At 33.6% G+C, this 18,112-nt stretch overlaps 1 protein-coding gene across 1 annotated transcript in view; it reads right to left on the bottom strand.

The window, feature by feature from the left end:
• LOC132699407 (acid sphingomyelinase-like phosphodiesterase 3a) overlaps positions 1-18,112 on the bottom strand; it is a 232,527-nt gene that overhangs the window by 92,988 nt on the left and 121,427 nt on the right. The window contains exons 2-3 of the mRNA XM_060666085.1: positions 17,725-17,793; positions 9,837-10,005 (exon numbers count right to left, since the gene is read on the bottom strand). Of these exons, the coding sequence (XP_060522068.1) occupies positions 9,837-10,005; positions 17,725-17,793 (238 nt within the window). The remainder of the gene's footprint in view (positions 1-9,836; positions 10,006-17,724; positions 17,794-18,112) is intronic.

Below are 18,112 nucleotides of genomic sequence, written 5' to 3'. Positions count from 1 at the left end.
TACAACCCTCAGATTCTTAGCAGTAGTTACAAATTTTAATATAATGTCATTAAGTCTACCGACTAAAGGTATGTTTTTACACCCGAACATCATGGCGCACGAATTCGTAGGGTTTAATTTTAGGTTGTGGCCACTAGAAAGGTCACTTATAATAAGTAAATCACGATTTATGGTAGACTCCGCCTCAATATAGTCATCGGCAAATGCCTGTACTCCACTGCACAGAACGGGGTTCAAAATGTCAGCAGTATAAACTAAAAAGTGCAATAGCCCTAAAGTGGAGCCTTGTGGGACTCCAGAAAGCGAAGCAACCGGAATATGTATAATTAGAGAATATGATGATGTCACATGCTCACATGAAACTGAAGTATCGAAATGTTTCCTGAAGCCGCACTGCAAAGTCGGAATGATATTATTATTTATAAAATATTATAATATAATAATAGTAAACATTCGAGAATACAAGCATTTCTGAATTTTTTTGATTTCTATAGATCTGGAAATAAAATCTTTTCCAAGCAGCAGTCTATAATATGTATTATATGTTTATCTACGAAAGGACTTTAATAATTTAATATTAACTTCGTTGACCCGGTTACGTTGGATTTCATTGAATTTAAAATTTGATTTATCCCAGGCACTTCGACCATCCGAAAGGAGAAGTTTATATGATTGTTGAAAAAAAAAATTCTAATTTCAAACCAAATATAACAAGATCAAACTTAGTGTAATAAACAAATAATAATACAATTATAATAATAAACAGCTTTTTTTATTAGTCAAATAAAAAAGTAAATATATTCGCAATATAATACAAACAGTTCCGACCGAATTACGGCGCAGTCTAGCCGAACGGGCTACTTAACGAACTCCATATAGTCGGATTATTGAACAAAGTTTTTTTTTAAATTATGTGAGAAAATTAAAATAAAATGTTCTGAGATAGAGGTATAACGCAACTTAAGATTAATAAAAAAAAACAACCATATACACTCACAGAAACTGGGGGCTAAAATACTATTCTTTCAAGAGAATCTGTATAGGAGAAAAAGAAAATTATATGTAAAACAAAAAAGCACATTTATGGACATTGGCGTTGCACACTAAACCTAATATCGCTTTTTAAATATTTTTTCATCAAGGGAAGTGAATTCGTTTGGTAAAGAGTTATAAAATTTAATAAGTAAACAATCTCTGGAAGATGGTAGTCTGGTGACGTGACAGAGTGATTTTATTAATAAATCTGACATTCCGTGCGTGTACCGTCTTCCGAAAAACAAACCTATTACTTAAAGATAAAGGTAGCACAGGGTTCGTCAGGACCTTCATCGCAAAATTACCCAAATGAAGTGCTCTGCGATGCACCATTTTCAACCAATTAGGCTCTTTAAATGTGTGTTAATGGTCATATTTTCTTAGTCCAAAAATAAGGCGTGAACATGTATTTTTCACTTTTTGAATCCTATTTTTGTCTACTACATCAAGGAAAGGGCCATAAATAAAATCACAGTAGTTGAAACTAGAAAGCACAAGAGATTCACAGAGCATTCTACGTAAAGGAAAACTAAGTATATATCTACTGTTGTATATCATTTTTAATGAAATATGATTTTTGAATTAGGATTTTAATATATTCCCTAAAGCGCAACTCCGTAACCAATATAATACCAAATTTTTCGCAGAGCTGACCATTGAAAGCCTGATACCATCAAGACGAATATCCACATGATCATTAAGAAACTGCTTATTAATTTTTGGACCGAAAAGCATTAAATTCGATTTAACATAGAGAAATGTTGAAAACGGAATTATTAAACAAATAATAAGTCATAAAATGTGTTTTGATAATATTTCATACCTCAGATTATCTTCTAGCCAGCCACAAATTAAAAAAAAAACTATTTACAGGATGAAACTTGAAAAAATATATTTTTAAAACAACTACGCCACTGTGTCACACCTTGTCGCTCGGCCGTAAAATGTCCCAGAAACACATTTTCCTCCTTTTTTTACACTCCGGTCTCCTTATTTATTCTAATCTGCCACCCCCGGCAGATAAAAAAAGCCGCTGCTGTAGTACATCTCTTTAACGGCCCCGATAGCGGACGCTTTTATTTTTTCTTGTATTATTTCCTTCTGCATTAAGTGGCTCGGACACCTAAATTGAACGTACTTTGCAGCGCGGTAATTATAATGCTTTTAAAATGCAAATAGATACGACAAAGCTACGAAAAATAATCGAGACGTCGTCTCTGCGAGCGGAAAAAAGGCCAATTGGAATTCAAACTGTGATTTCCAGCGGAAATTACGTGCTCTACCCACCAAATTATTTAAAAAATTAAAAGTTTTGACAATCTATTACGAAAGTTTGTAATTGAAATGATAGATTGTACCAATTCTGAAGTCTGGTAATTCTACCGAAGCCACTCGCTCTTATGTTGGATGTTAATAAATATAGATCTCACAAGAAACGTCCACAAATTTAACTAATTTTATTCATAACATTAATTTTTCTCTGCCCAATGGGTTTGAGACCTGTGCCGTGTACACGTGAAAGATCGCTTCAGTGTGACTGTAACATCGGAAGTCCGCCAGGGGTCACATTTAGGACCATTAATTAACTCTTAATATTTTCATGCTAGCAAAGAATGAATCCGATGGATTTACAACTTTTTTGAAATTTTGATAATTACCAAGTAGTAATATTTGCAAGATGGAATGGACCTATTAATACTGATTTAAAGTAAGACAATAGAAAACTTCAAAAAGTAGCACTCTTTTTTTTAAATTTAAATTATATATTGTGTATTGAGTATTCAACGAATGTATTTATTCTTTATAAGGCAATACGAGTATTCTTATAACTAGGACCTCTAAAATGCACTTAATGTTATGATCAATTCTAACAAAACACTTATTTAAAAAAATAAACAAAATAAAATAAAATAAGATTTATTAAATTATTTTATTTATATTATTTATTTTTCATTGGATCTTGCACAGATATACACCCATATATATCCATATATATTCCATAAATTGGTTTGGTTTGGCCTCATGGTCAAGAATTCGAGCCAGATTTTTACCGTTGATTATTAATTGAATATCGAAATTGAAATTGAATTGAAAATTAATCCCCCATTCTTAGATATTCTTATTGATTGAAAATCAGACCTCAGTCTCAGTTAAGCGATGAAAAAGTCAACAGGAAGTTGATTTATAAACAACACAGAAGGAACCCCGGGAGATTTGTAAATAGTATTTGATATTTTCCTCTAAAGGTTATAGCAACCTCAAATCATTCGTTATCAATTTTAGCATAATTGTATAATCTCATATAGCGACCGCAGAATTCTAGTATGATATTCGCAAGTATATCAGAGAATACCAGAAAAGCATTTTAGACACAATTGAGCAGATACTACAATTCGAATGAAAATAACTTACATTTTTATATTCGAAGTCAATTGGAACAGACAGAAATATGTAAGATGTGATTTTTCTTTATGAAATCGTACTTTTCTATTCAAATCTCTAATCTTTCAAATGTACACCAGGCTAACATATTCTATAGAATGATTTAGATTAAACTGCTTCTCAAACTTTCCACTATAAGATGTGCTCGCTTGTATAACAATTGTGATGCTTTATTAACAACGATGGTACTGGTTTGTTGTTTTTAAACAGGCAAACGTATTTTTCAAAGAAACTTCCACAAGCTACTGTAATTCTTTTTACAAAACTTTTGGATTCCTCCTACGTAGGTTTTTGCTGAGTCGAACTTGCTGACGTTTCTCCAATCATCCTATTGACTTCTTCAGAGCTTGACTGAAACATTCTCGTATTTTACTCTGTACCTGCTTATATATTATTTGAGGGGGCGGAGCTAAATGAGAGGCATAAACACCGTATCAGATCACTGATTCCCATATTGGTGACAGGTAGAGACCTGAGTCGCGGTTAAGATTGTTAGGTTGTTTATAGACTCTCGGATTTTTCGTTGGTAGAAGAACTGATTACAGGCAATAATTTTAGTTTTATCGAATAAAATTTCATGAGTGTGTTCGGCAACAGCGGATGAGTTTATTTGCCTTAGTCGTAAGGCTCTTTCGTGTTCTTTGAGCCTAGTTGATTTGAACCTCCTAATCCTAAAAGCAAATAAAGGAAATGCTACGGTAGTCGTGGACAAAAATGAATACCAGCAAAAGTTTCAAGATATTCTTACAAACGGATCATATTGTCAACTTAGAATAGATCCAACGTCATGTATGGAAAGTAACCTTAAATCTGTTATTAACATAACAACATAATCTCTAACCAAATATCTAGCTTCCTTGTTAAAACCCCTTACAGGAAAAACTGGCAGTTTCATTCATTTCCTTGAATTTGGAACCAAACACCTTCTAACCTTCTCAGCTTAATTGAAAAATGCTTGTCGTGAACATATTTTTCTTAAAAGGGCAAAATTTTTGACCAAACGTTGGGACCAGCGATGGGTTCTCCACTATCATCAGTCATCGCGAATATATTTATGGAAGTCATTGAGAAGAAAGCTCTCGAAATTCTGGAAACGCAACATCGATGATACTTTTGTTATTTGGTCTCATGGTGAAGAAACCCTAGTAGATTTTCTTAGACATTTAAACTCTATAAACCTTAACATACGTTTTACCATTGAGTTGGAAACTAATAATAAAATACGAAAGTCTATAAAAATCTATAAACAGGCTAACAATCTTAACCGCGACTCAAGTCTCTACCAGTCACCAATATGGGAATCAGTCATCCGAGACGGTGTTTATGTCGCTCATTTAGCTCCGCCCCTCTCAAACACTATAAAAGCTGGTACAGAGTAAAATGCGAGCCAGTTTCCGTCAAGCTTCGAAGAAGCCAACAAGATGATTGGCGAAATGTTAGCTAGTTCGAGTCAACAAAAACCGACGCAGGAGCAATCCAGAAGTTTTGTAAAAAGTAAGCAAACGTATTATGCAAATTTCTTCTAATACTGTTTCTATTAGCTGTAGAAAAATCTAACCAAGTACTGCATCGATTGAACTGAGGTGGCTTTTACTTGATGAAAATCCATTTATCAAAATAAATAAGAACTAAAAGTTCAGATTTTCACGAAAATTTCAATGCAATGCTGGGAATTAAATGAAATATTAGTAAATCAATTAGCTGGGAACGCTCAAAATGCCAAACAATTAACTAACAGCAACAGGAGCTTGCTCAAATTAATTCATCTCGAATTGTAGGGGCTACGTCTCGGGATATATATCTAATCCTTTTGGGAAGGTAAACCGAAAGTTAAATATTTATTCGTCTTCTGGGAATGAACTAATTTTAATTTACGGAATCGTTTTATGTATATAAAATAGAGAAGGCACTGTTTTGTGTGTTTTAATTACCTCGCGGTGTATTTGTTTTTCGTGCAAATGGAAAATTGTTGCAAAGGCCACTCCAACAAAAATGGTAAAACGAATTAGGAGAGCGATATGAATAAGCCGAGCCGGGCTGGGGAGCATATTTACCAGAAGAGAGGCAGCTAAAATATTGCAAGCCTGATGCTTGCTAACTACCGCTTCTACTATTTGTTCATCGCTGTTTTTGTTTTTGATTTCCATCAGTACTTGGGTGTTTAGTTTAATTTGAACGTTGCTTCACGCGTGCGAAATTTGTTTCACGAATCATTTGAAGGAGAAAAACAGCTTATTTGAAGTCTAAAACCAGCGAAACCAAAATTAAAAAATCTGTGAGAATTAATATTTGCCGGTTTTTTATAAATACTAATAATAATTTAATGGAAGTAACAATAATTATTATTCTTGTAATCATCACCATAAGCAACTTAGTTTGTTTGCTAGTTGTTTTTACCAAATAGATCCACCATATATTTTTGCCAGTCAAAACAAATTTCGTGGCTTATCTACTATGGACAACATCTTGGAGTTAAAATAGATAGCACCAGAAGATGTAAAAAATATTTGAAACACTAAACGCAATTCTATGATCTAGAAATATAATAAGCAATGCAAACTGCAATCGAAGAAGGTGTAATGCCATATAGGTAAAATAAATGAACAAAAAAGATGACTTCGGATGACAGAAATGGAACTTCCGGCTTAGATCAGGAAGGATCTCTTTACTACAACATGTTTCCAAGATGATTAAAATTAGATGGGATATTGTTGCAAATATCTGGGATAGGCAAGTTAAATCGCCATGTCCAAAAAATGACACCAGAAAAACTAGGAAGACCGAAATGCTCGTGGATACAAGATATCTCCAATCAATGCCAGAATAGAACAGTCAGAATATAGTCTATAGAATCTTAGTATTTGTTTAACTATCATATATCACAGTGTTCGAAGTGTTTTCGGAGCGCGAGCATTGAAGATGCCAAGTGAGATTTTGGCGAAACGTCTGCAGGATTCCAGTCGGAGTTCAACAAGCGAACGGATGATATCCCGGAATATAGTGTCATCACATTTTTCCATCCGTGAATATATATATATATATATATATATATATATATATATATATATATATATATATATATATATATATATATATATAGTGTCATCACATTTTTCCATCCGTGAATATATATATATTCACGGATGGAAAAATGTGATGACACTATATATATATATATATATATATATATATATATATATATATATATATATATATATATATATATATATATATATATATATATATATATATATATATATATATATATATATATATATATATATATATATATATATATATATATATATATATATATATATATATATATATATATATATATAGTGTCATCACATTTTTCCATCCGTGAATATATATATATATATATATATATATATATATATATATATATATATATATATATATATATATATATATATATATATAGTGTCATCACATTTTTCCATCCGTGAATATATATATATATATATATATATTCACGGATGGAAAAATGTGATGACACTATATATATATATATATATATATATATATATATATATATATATATATATATATATATATATATATATATATATATATATATATATATATATATATATATATATATATATATATATATATATATATATATATGAAAAAAAAACTACAAAGTAACTTGTATTTTATCACCATAATGAGATAAATTTACTGATATTTTTTATAACTTGTAGGAGTAAAATCAACATTTTCCACTGTATAACTTAGACCGTAATATTTTTTTGATTTAATAAAACGGACATTTTATTCAAAATCTATGCGCTTTACTTATTTGACAAATTGAATTCCGTGTTCAGAGTACAAAATATGATGAAATCATGCATAACCAATGTAATTTAATGTCAGAAATTTTTTTTGGATCATTCAGAAAACAATAGAATACGAAACAGAAGTATTCAATCTAAAATTTAAAATCTAAATTTTTCAAATTCAAGATGCGTTTGGTAAGGCACTATATAAAACATAAAATTCTTCATATAGTGGTTCTAGTTTTTTTGGCGTTACTTCGTAATCTGTGCATAATATAAAATATCACAATTGATCGAAACGATGTTAAAATATTAGATTTTTATTAAATACGAGCTACCCCGTGCTAACACGCCAAGCGGCGATTAATTCATTTATTCGTTTTAAGCCACGCAAAAGAATTTTAATCCCCTATTGATGTGAGCGCTGCCAGGTGACCTTCGAGGGTTCTGTAGATGATTGTTGCGTGCGTGTGAATTACTTTACCGTTAACCGCCATTACCAGGGCAGTTTTTCTACAACTGGATGTATTTTCCAGAGAATTATTATTCTAAAATAAAAAGCAAAGGAATTTGTTAAATCTGATCTGTGTGATTTAATAATATCTAACGTGATTGCCAATTGTTGAAAATGTTTCGTACTTTTTTCGTAGTTCTGCATAAGCTTAAATAAAGTCCAAAATTAAAATCATTCCATATCACAAAAAAGAAAGAAAAAATGATTTTTGAAAATCATGCTTTATTTATTTTTATTTACGAATAAAATTGCAACTTTAAGGGCGACACGTTGTATATGTTTGAATTTTTATGTTCAAAAGATTTCTTTACTTGTCTAATTTCAAAAGCTAGTCGGGGCATAATCGCTTATTTGAAGAAACATATTAAGTCCAATGAAGTTGCAAAGAAACATTCTGGTTCATTTTTACCAAGATACTTCCACAGGCTACTATAATACTTTGTACAAAACTTCTGGATCCTTGCTGCGTTGGTTTTTGCTCAGTCGAACTTGCTGACGGTTCGCCAATCATCCCGTTGGCTTCTTCAGAGCTTGACTGAAACTGGCTCGTATTTTACTCTGTACCTGCTTATATATTGTTTTAGGGGGGCGGAGCTAAATGAAGGGTATAAACACCGTCTCGGATGACTGATTCTCATATTAGTGACAGGTAGAGAGCAGAGTCGCGGTTAAGATTGTTAGGTTGTTTATTGATTCCTATAGACTCTCGGATTTTTCTTTGATAGAAGAATTGATTAATGCAAAAATTTAAGTTTTATCGAATAAAATATTATGTCAGTTTTCGTGATTGTGTTCGGCAACAGCTGAATCTCAAATGGAATTTTATCTTTGACTTGCCGAAGATGAGAGATTGTTGGACAAGTGGTAAATGTGATTTTGACGTTATATTTCTTTAAAACTTTTGATATGTGGTCAGTGATATTTTGAATGTAAGGAAGGACCACAGTGGCAAATGTAGGATTGCTTTCGGCCATTGCTATTGGAAGGTTGTGGTGAAGTGTATAAATATTCCAGACAAGCATTTTTCGATTAAGGTGAGAAGGTTTGGTTCCAGATTCTCGGATTTTAATATTCTGAAATGATGTTAAGAGTTTCAGGAATAGTAACTTTGGTAAACAGGGATTCTACGTCGAAACTAACTAGAATATCTTGTGTATCTAATGTAATACTGTAAGGGGTTTTTGATAAGGAAGCTAGATATTTTGCTAGAGAATATGTTGGAGAACCAATTGTGCTGACAATAGGTCGAAGGGGTAACCCTGGTTTCTGGATCTTTGGGAGTCCGTAGAGACTAGGGATTTTAGAGTCATGGGGGTTACAGATTTTTTCACGGAGTCTGATTTTAGGGTAATGCGTGCAGGCTTTGGATTTTGGAGTTATGATTTTTTCAGAATTTTTGCGGTTTCGAATCGAATTTCATTAGCTGTTTGTTTAGGGTATACTCGACATTTGAAATGATTTTATCTTTTGGGACAATACGTGGCGCAAGGACGAACTTGGAACCTTTTGAAAGAACTAATTTTTCCGTTTCCGAAAGTTGGTGACATTTATTACATTTATTACAGTGTGTTAGATTTCCTAGTGTTGATATTAGTTTTTCAAATTTCCGAATGTGATTTTGGGTAGTAGATAAACGAAGATTTAAAGCTTTGTTATGAATCATCTGTGAAAGGGTATCGAACTCTGATGGGAACAAGATGGACGAAATTTCAAGTTGTAGAGACAGAAGAGCCCTATTGATTTGGTCCACTTCCTTACGGGTACGATGAATTCTTTCTCGAAGTAATGCTAAACTAAATTTTCGATGAATTTTATAAGCGGATAAGGAGCAAAAACCGACGTAGGAGGAATCCAGAACTTTTGTAAAAAGTAAACATTCTTGTTCCTTTAGAACTCATAATTCCATACACATTAATTTCCGTCTCAAATTAATCTGAAGGTCATAATAAAACCCATAACAACATACCACCTGGTTTAAAATACGTTTTAAAAGGTTCCGTTCAGATTTCCTAGATACGAATAAATCTCAACCTAGAGCTCACCCCGTCCATAAAACGAACTCCACGTTGTCGCTCTGCCGACTCATCATGGTTCTAGAAGCGGACTCTATTAGCTCCCATGTGGAGTCGCAACTGTAATCGCCATAGGGCCCTAAAGGTTTCCTTTGCGGCCTCTTTCCGTTGTTCCCATCGTACTCCGGCCTCCAACAGCCTGCGACAATGAAAGTACCAATTACATTGGAAAGACAACTGACCCCAACACCCGACACCGAACTTTCCGTTCGAAATTTATGTTTTTGTAAAATTAGAAGAAAAACGTATAAACGAGAGCGGGCACTCTACAGACGCGTCACGTTTAAAATCAGTATTTGCATGATGCAAAATGGATTAAACCACATCCAAGCCGACCAGTTACTCCCAATCAACAGTTACGCCGGACTATAAAGTACACCACGTAAAATTATCTCTGCTAATGTGGCCAAATAAGTACGGACCAAATAAAACACGGTGCAAATTACGAGTACATGCTGCGGTAAATTTGCTTCGAAACTTGTCCGATATGGCGGACGCCACGTTTGCATAGGCTAAAATTTTCGACCATACATTTGTATTCGGAAATTGTGGTTGGTGAATAATCTAGATTATGTAGATGTGTATTGCTACTTTGTTAATCACGTGGCCGTGAAATACGTCAAAAGTTGCAGCCATGAATGGAAATTTTAAGTCGACCATAGAGGGGTTCGTATTTCATGCAGTTAATCGGAAGAAAGCAAAACTGTAAGGCTGTTGATATAATTATACAATGTTATTGTGGTACACTTTCTCAGCAGCGATCCGCGGTGCATAGCAACATTCTTATTCCTTCATCTTATTCTACGGGACACCCAATGTAATGCTGTACTGCTTATTGGATATTGATACTGTAGCAGGACCGTTAAAGTTTTTTGAGCATAAATGCAAATTATATTGTTCGTTTCACCATTGGAATATTTACTACAGCTAGACAGTTGAAGTTTTTTTTTTCGTTTTAAAATAACGTTAAAAAAATTGATTTACGTTGATGAATATCAATGCTAATGACAAAACGGTATTTTTAAGCTAGTGATATGACTTGGAAACGGTGTGTTTTCTCGAAATAAATACTATATACCATTTTTACAAATCACCACTATATTATAATTTACAACAAAAAATAAGGAAACGGTCTAACATTGAAAGTTGCCCTCTATACATAATGCGCAAAAATAGAAATCGCCAGCTAATAACAATTTCGAGAACTAAACCTTACCATTCCTGGTCTCATTAACATCACCTCAGTTCGATTTCTTTTTGGTGCATTTCTTACGGACTGCCCTATATATTTCTTACCTATAAGTTGACCACAAACGTTAGCAATAATATTCTAATAAAATACCATCGATAATCTGTCAAAATGTCTCTTTTCCACCAGTATAGTTTAGATGTACATGTAGGGTGGCCAAATATAAAATTGTATAATAAATAAAGTAATATATCTCGGAGACTGCTTGCGGTAAAGAAAACAAGACCGCGAAAACTATATTTAGGTCTCAAAGATGTTCGCCAGGCCATCTCAAATTTTGAAAGTGATTTTTCTCTTAAATCTATCAAAAAAACATGGAAAGCTTTTTCAAGTCAAACTTTATTCCAGTCGTTTTTGAGGGGGGTGCGGTGATTTAATGTTTCTTTTTAATATGACAATTGTAATTACTAAATGACTGAACGAAATTTAAAAATTTTAATTTATTTAATAATGTTTCTAATTGTTAGAGTGCGATTTTTCGCAAACCTCTGTATTCAATCACAAAATTTAAAACTTCTATATCATAAATCTATTCTAGGTCCAAAATAATTGCATTTTTATGTGGCCACACTGTATAGCTTGTCCTATTTATGATGGTTTCACGACGAACTTTTCTAATTAATGCAGCTGGCGTGTTACAGCTTCGAGACCCAAGGAAAGGAACCAGAAAGAGAAATCTCATAGCTATCTAGGATTTTTAGACACAGGGTGATTCTGAAAACTTTACATTTTTGGACACCCTTTGCATTTTTGCTATCGAAAATGTGTAGGTCTGGATAGTATTTTTTGAGCAGTGGTGTAATCAGTATTTCACTGAAACTCACGATTATAGGAACTTAGGAACCAAATTTGTGTTTGGCACATGCTCAAGTTTTATTAATAAGGGATATAAGCCGCAAAACCAGTCAACCAAGCCGTTTCTGCAAGCAGTAGCAGTGTTAAAACAAAAAAATATTAATTGTAATTAAAATAACCATTGTTCATTATTATATATTATAATTACTAACAAAACCAAACGCACTTGAAAGGTGTTTTAAGAACCGTCAATAGGGAAATTCCGTTTCTTTAATTCGCTGGTTTAATTTTAGCTTATATCAAGTTTTTCTAGTCATCCACCTTGTGTCATATCCAGTACTTATTTACCTGCAAATTCAAATAGCTTTTAAACGCACACGATTAGAATTCAAGGAAAAAGCATTTATTTTGAGAAAAAGAAGTCTGACGGGATACAGGATATTACATCGGGTCTGCAAGAGAAGTGGATCCAATTTTAACTCCGACTCATAGTTGTGCGATTTCGTTTCATTTATAGGCCAAGTCTTTGGTGGTTTAATTCCGCATCGTCGTGTGTGGTCCGAGAGTTGGAGTAAAATTTCCTACTTATCGTGTTGATATTTTGCATTTTTCGAAGCATTTCTTCCGAATATACCAAGCTTTGTTATTCAAAAAACTCTATATGTCTAATGGAATGAGGACGAGGCTAATAGCTGGCCGCCGTATAACCCCCGTTCTGCCAATTCAAATGTAGAATCTTTTATTCACATAATTTGTGATTGCGTTTATCTTATTTAGATAGTTGTTAATTAATCTCTTCCAAAAGTAGCAAGTATTTTATTTCATTTATTCCTTATCATGCCACACCAAACATGAAAAGAGGCTCGTCCATGGACTTTAACAAGTTAATGTTTGTCTGCTAGGGTTTTCGGTAGCATGATGTTGGTTTTTCCTATTAAATGCCAAATGTTGCTTCTTCTGTTAATAACATATTCATAAAAAGAAACTGATTCTTTTCGTTTGTTTCTTAAGATTTCGTGACAAAATTATGGTCTTGCCTTTTTTGTTCCTCACTTAAATTTTGAACAACTAAAAGTCGATATGTCCTGTATCCGTATATTTTTAGCATTTTGTGAATGGTATATGTCGATTTATTAAAAAAAATGGTCGGAACGCTCAATTGGCGTTTTTTTTACAAAATGTCATCTCTTTGTTTCTAAAGTTCTAGCTGGTTCAAATTTTCTAATGATAAATTTGTATATATAGTATTCTTTTACCAGAATTAATCTGACGAAATGTTCGCTGAAACAATGATATGTTATTAAAGGTACGCAAATTTCACATAAAATTTAAATGTGAATATTGGAAAACCGCCTGAAAATAATATAGGAAAACTATGTATTTTTGAAATCAAATTCTTAAAATTAAAATATATCTTATATTTAAAAAGATGTAAGTTAAGTCATTTTGATAGATTTGCAAAATGTAGACTAGTGCAAAAGATTATTTCCTTCCTTATAATAATATAAAAAAAATTGTCGCTGGGCGGGGAAACTTAATAGCGTGTAGCGCGGACCAGACTTATTACAAAGAGAAGAAAATTGCCGGTTTTTGTCTTTTAGGGACGCATTGTTTTTCTACCGTGCTCCTGGGGGCCACTATGGAACTTTCGCAAAATCGATGTAATTGAATTGTGCATGCACCCTGCATAAAGTGCTTTTCACATCTCGTCAAACTTCAAACTTATGGCAAACTTTGGTAAATATTAAAAATTGTTCTGGTAATTGCGATTTTAATTATATTTTTTCAAATGTCTCACCCACCCTGTACTATAGACGAAAACTGAAACTCTCTCTCAACACAGTTTACGACACTGTTACGATATTTTAATAGTTTTTAATTTATCGCCAATAATTTACCCACAAAAACGGAAAGTTTTAAGATGTTTTCAATTTTGTTTGCCCATAAACGACAAACCATGTATATAATTCAAACAATCTTCGAAATAGATTTTATAGCGTCTTCTGGTATATGAATTATTTCAATTAAGTAAATAGCTTCAGAGAAAATAGTTATTTTCTGAAACCATGCAGTCGTCATAAAAGTAAATGAAGCCATCGCATCGCGTCTAAATGAGGGCGAGAAATGGTGATTTTCATTTGGATTTTTTCAAACATCTCGAACAGAGGATGTGATAAACGAAAACCGCAAATACGAAAATTATTGCTCTCGATATGCCCTATTACACTGCTTAAACCACAATTACCCACATTTTTTAAGAATTTTGATTTACGGCTGATTTTCTCTGGAAACGGTCAATTTTCAGGGTCTTTTCGGTTTTTGTCCATAACTGAAAAATCCTGTATATAATCAAAAAAATGCTAGAAATAAAAGTTATAGTACTGGATCTTTCGTGTCTGCTCGTTAAACAATTTTGCCGATCGGAATAATGGTTTTCGAGAATTTTTTTTTCCTAGAAACCAAAATAACTACAAAAAAAATTTAAAAATTTTTTAGAAAATACTTTGCACCACTTGATTGCACCCAATGTAATGGTTTAAATGTGGGTCTGGACTTCTGCTTGTCTGCTAAATCTGAAGTCGGTAGTTGCAAATTTAGAGCACATATTACGTTTTATAATTTTGCACGGTGTATCGCGAACACCCTGTACAATCGGTGAAAACCTTAAATGCAAAAGTCTTAGCTGGCTATACGAGTTATATTCTGGTGTAAAACAAATTGACTTCTGAATCGTAGTCTTCTAGTTATGATAAATTTTCATTAAAAGGGAAACCCCATTTTCAGTTTTTTGCGAATACTGTCCACACCCTGTACATTTTTATAAAATGTCAAGAATAAAAGTTTATTGCATTTGGTCTTGCGGACGTTGTGGTGAACAATTTATTTCGATCTCGTACACCCTTTTAGAGAAATGATTTTTTTCTTAGGTCCATGCAAACGCGGTTTTTATTTTTTTTTAAATACTTCCCGACCCCCCATCCTCCCCAATTTCAATACGTTCCGTTATTTGAGTGCAAATTTGAAGTGAATAGCTTCAAATTTCGGACACTTATCGTGTTTCATAGGAATGTCCAAAAAACAGCCGAAAATCGGAAAAAAAAAAGATGGTGGCCGGGGTCCGATCTCAGCCATTTCTTATTGTCTTATGTGTCTCATCGAATGGCTGTAAGGAACCAAATTTGAAGACGGTGGCAAATTGTTCAAAAGCCAATTAATACCACGTCTACAAAAAAACCGGAGAACAGAAAACAGAGAAACGGAGAAGTAGACAAAAAATGAAAAAGGTTTTTTTTCGACGCTGATTCCATCTGTACCAATGGCAACGCTGTACTACGCACCGTTTCCGACACACGAGTGTCGTTACCAAGCGCGTATACTTACGAAAAATTCAATTTCATCGATTTTTCGAAAGTAACAAGTTTGCAACTTTGACTAGAAGACTAATTTAGCATAGTTGTTAGACCCTCCCACCGCGAATTTTATTCGTGCCATGGAAAAGCTAAACAACGGCCACTCGTTTCCCATTATTTGGACTCTCGCCAAAGATATCTAAAGAGCTCTCGTCCTTTTGTTACCCTTAGTCAACAGTCACACGGATTCGGGTTTTCATTCGAAACGGCGCGTAGCAAAAAGTACTTCCCGATGTGTCTTTGAGAACGCGGAAGTAAGTAAATATACGCCCAGCGTTGTAAAACGCGTCATCATCGGGATGAAAGCGGACGCGCGGAGTCTGAGCGCGGAGACGAATTAACCGGTCTTATTTCACTTTTTAGTTAATTACTCTGTCAGAATAAAGGAGGATAAGCTTTATATACAGCTACCGCCGGGACCGGCGGCAGTCCATTAGGGAAAAAATGAGAAATTGCCCGGATGTGAATCCTAACCAGCTATATAGTACGAATGCAGTGACGATGGATTCAGATTCGGACAGGGGCGGGGCTTAACGCCGCCACCATTACTTTGCCTAATTGAGGGGGGAAGGACCTTGAAGAGACAGATTGCGGTTGTTGTCAATTATACAGGGTTTGGCACAGTGGATAGTGTTATATAGGATGGGTTAAGACAACCAATCCGTAGACAAGAACGCTATGTTTACAGAAATAATTTGAATTAAAAACGATAATTTAGTCATTTTAAAACTTATTTTGGTTGCTTTACAAATGTAATCTTTATAAAGGATAATTATAATTTGTTATTATGGGAGAATAACTTGAATAATGTTAACGATGCTGAAGAATTAGCAACTGGTGATACTATCTTATCCATTATTCGTGGTACCACCTCTTATGCCGTGTAGAATTTACTGGTTTTCTACTAGCTTGGAATTCATGTTTATTTCGCAAATGGTAAATAATCTGTAGATCTAAGTTCCGCAAGAGACTATTCAATTGTAAGCGTACAGTAACCACAAAGTCGAGCAAACTATCAACTTATTCGCTTAGGTACACCGTGTGTGAAATAAAATTAGGAAAACCATAGGAGATACGAAAAAAAGTTTCCTACAAAAGTTTCTTGGACTCCCATGACGCTTTAACATGTTATAAATCTGTTGATGTTATCTATTGATATAACAAGAATTTATGCGGGTGTTATCTTAAACCTTGAATACGTCAAACACCTATAATTGATATCTGAATGAAAATATAGGGTATTCCATTTGAAAATCTTGAGATTTTGTTAATTAAATTCGGCACCACCTATTTGGGACACCCTGTATAAGCTGAGGCGCATCTGTCAAACTGATTGAGTAGTGTATCATCTCCTTCGTCTGTGGTTAAATTTTCGTTGCAATACCTGCATCAGTAGCGTCACAACACAATTTTTATTTGGGGCTATCAAAATATGAAAAAAACACCTAATCCCAATTTCTGCCTAAACTATGCAAAATTGGAATAGGAATTTTTTAAGAAAATGACCTTTATTTTAACCAAGAATTCAAAAAAAGTCGAAATATACAGGGTGTTCAATTTAAAATAACAAAGTTGATGTCGGGGAGGTTACAGTTTTGGGACCCCCTATATCAACAAAATTATAATATTATAAATATTCAAGGGGTTTCCAGATTGTTTATTTATTGTTTTATTTGGCACACGGTGTACATATTAAAATTTACCTTTGAAAGAAAAAAATACAATGTATAAACATTACAATGGCTTGGCGCCAAGTTACAAACAAACAAATTTCTAGCGCACCGATTGGCCTGGTACATTTGACAGCGCTGCGCATTCTCCGCTTCTCCTCGGGAGTGATTCTATTCTTGCGATCTAATTTTGTGCGTTTTGCAACTTCATTTCTGCCTTTATTGGAGGACCATAAAGGCTTTACAATTTGCTTCTCTAAATTGGTATTTTCTGTGTTTACGAACATATTTCAATTCGATTTATATGATTTAAAGAATATGGCTAAAAGGAAGAAGAGAATTATGGCATTAAATAGAGATATTAGTTTTTATTTCGTCCAACGATATCCGGGAATAACGGAGCAAGGCTTTTGATTGGAGACGTTGTTTTTCTTTAATTTGCCGAGATATAATTTATTATCGACGCTGCTGGTTGACCTTTGCAATTTTTCAAATTAAGAGAGTATCACATTTGGGGTAGCTCTCATAATCGCCTTATTTGTTTGCAAAAAATTGTTGGGATAACATAATACCTTCCCAAGGTTCGTCGGGAGATAATTTAAGCAAAATGCTCTTAAGCGGGGAACGGAGAGAATGTACCGTTTGCCCTCCATATGCTGCAAAGTTTTTCAGCAGTTTATTATTAAATTCCGCTTTGTATGAAAACTCCATTAATTAAATGAACAAGCGCTTACCTTTTCTAATGTCGGCGTGGGAATTAAAATGGCCGTCGTAATGTATGTCCGTTATGTGCCAAAAGTACGCTGCAACAAACAAAATATCGTCAGTAAATTATTTTATCATCCAAAAATTTTATTATTTATTCTGTATCATTTCGAGAGGTAGAATACTACACCCCGTTAGCATATTAGGCAACAAGTTTTATAAACGCTACTTTAATCACGAGTTTTAATTGACAGCGTAGATATTCTTTAATAAACGACCATAGTATTTGAAAAATTGCACATTCGCAGAATGTGTGACCTGGCCGTTAGAAATGACATGTAAAAGTACCAAAAGTGGCTATAGTAATGGAAACTTTTACTATTTTAAAGTACCAAATAGAAAAAATTACTTCACTTT

The sequence above is a fragment of the Cylas formicarius genome, unplaced genomic scaffold, assembly GCF_029955315.1.
Source record: "Cylas formicarius isolate icCylForm1 unplaced genomic scaffold, icCylForm1.1 PGA_scaffold_3__17_contigs__length_32017465, whole genome shotgun sequence".
NCBI classification, from domain to species: domain Eukaryota; kingdom Metazoa; phylum Arthropoda; class Insecta; order Coleoptera; family Brentidae; genus Cylas; species Cylas formicarius.
The sequence above is the reverse complement of the archived record's forward strand: the minus strand, read 5'-3'. Positions and strand labels throughout refer to the sequence as shown.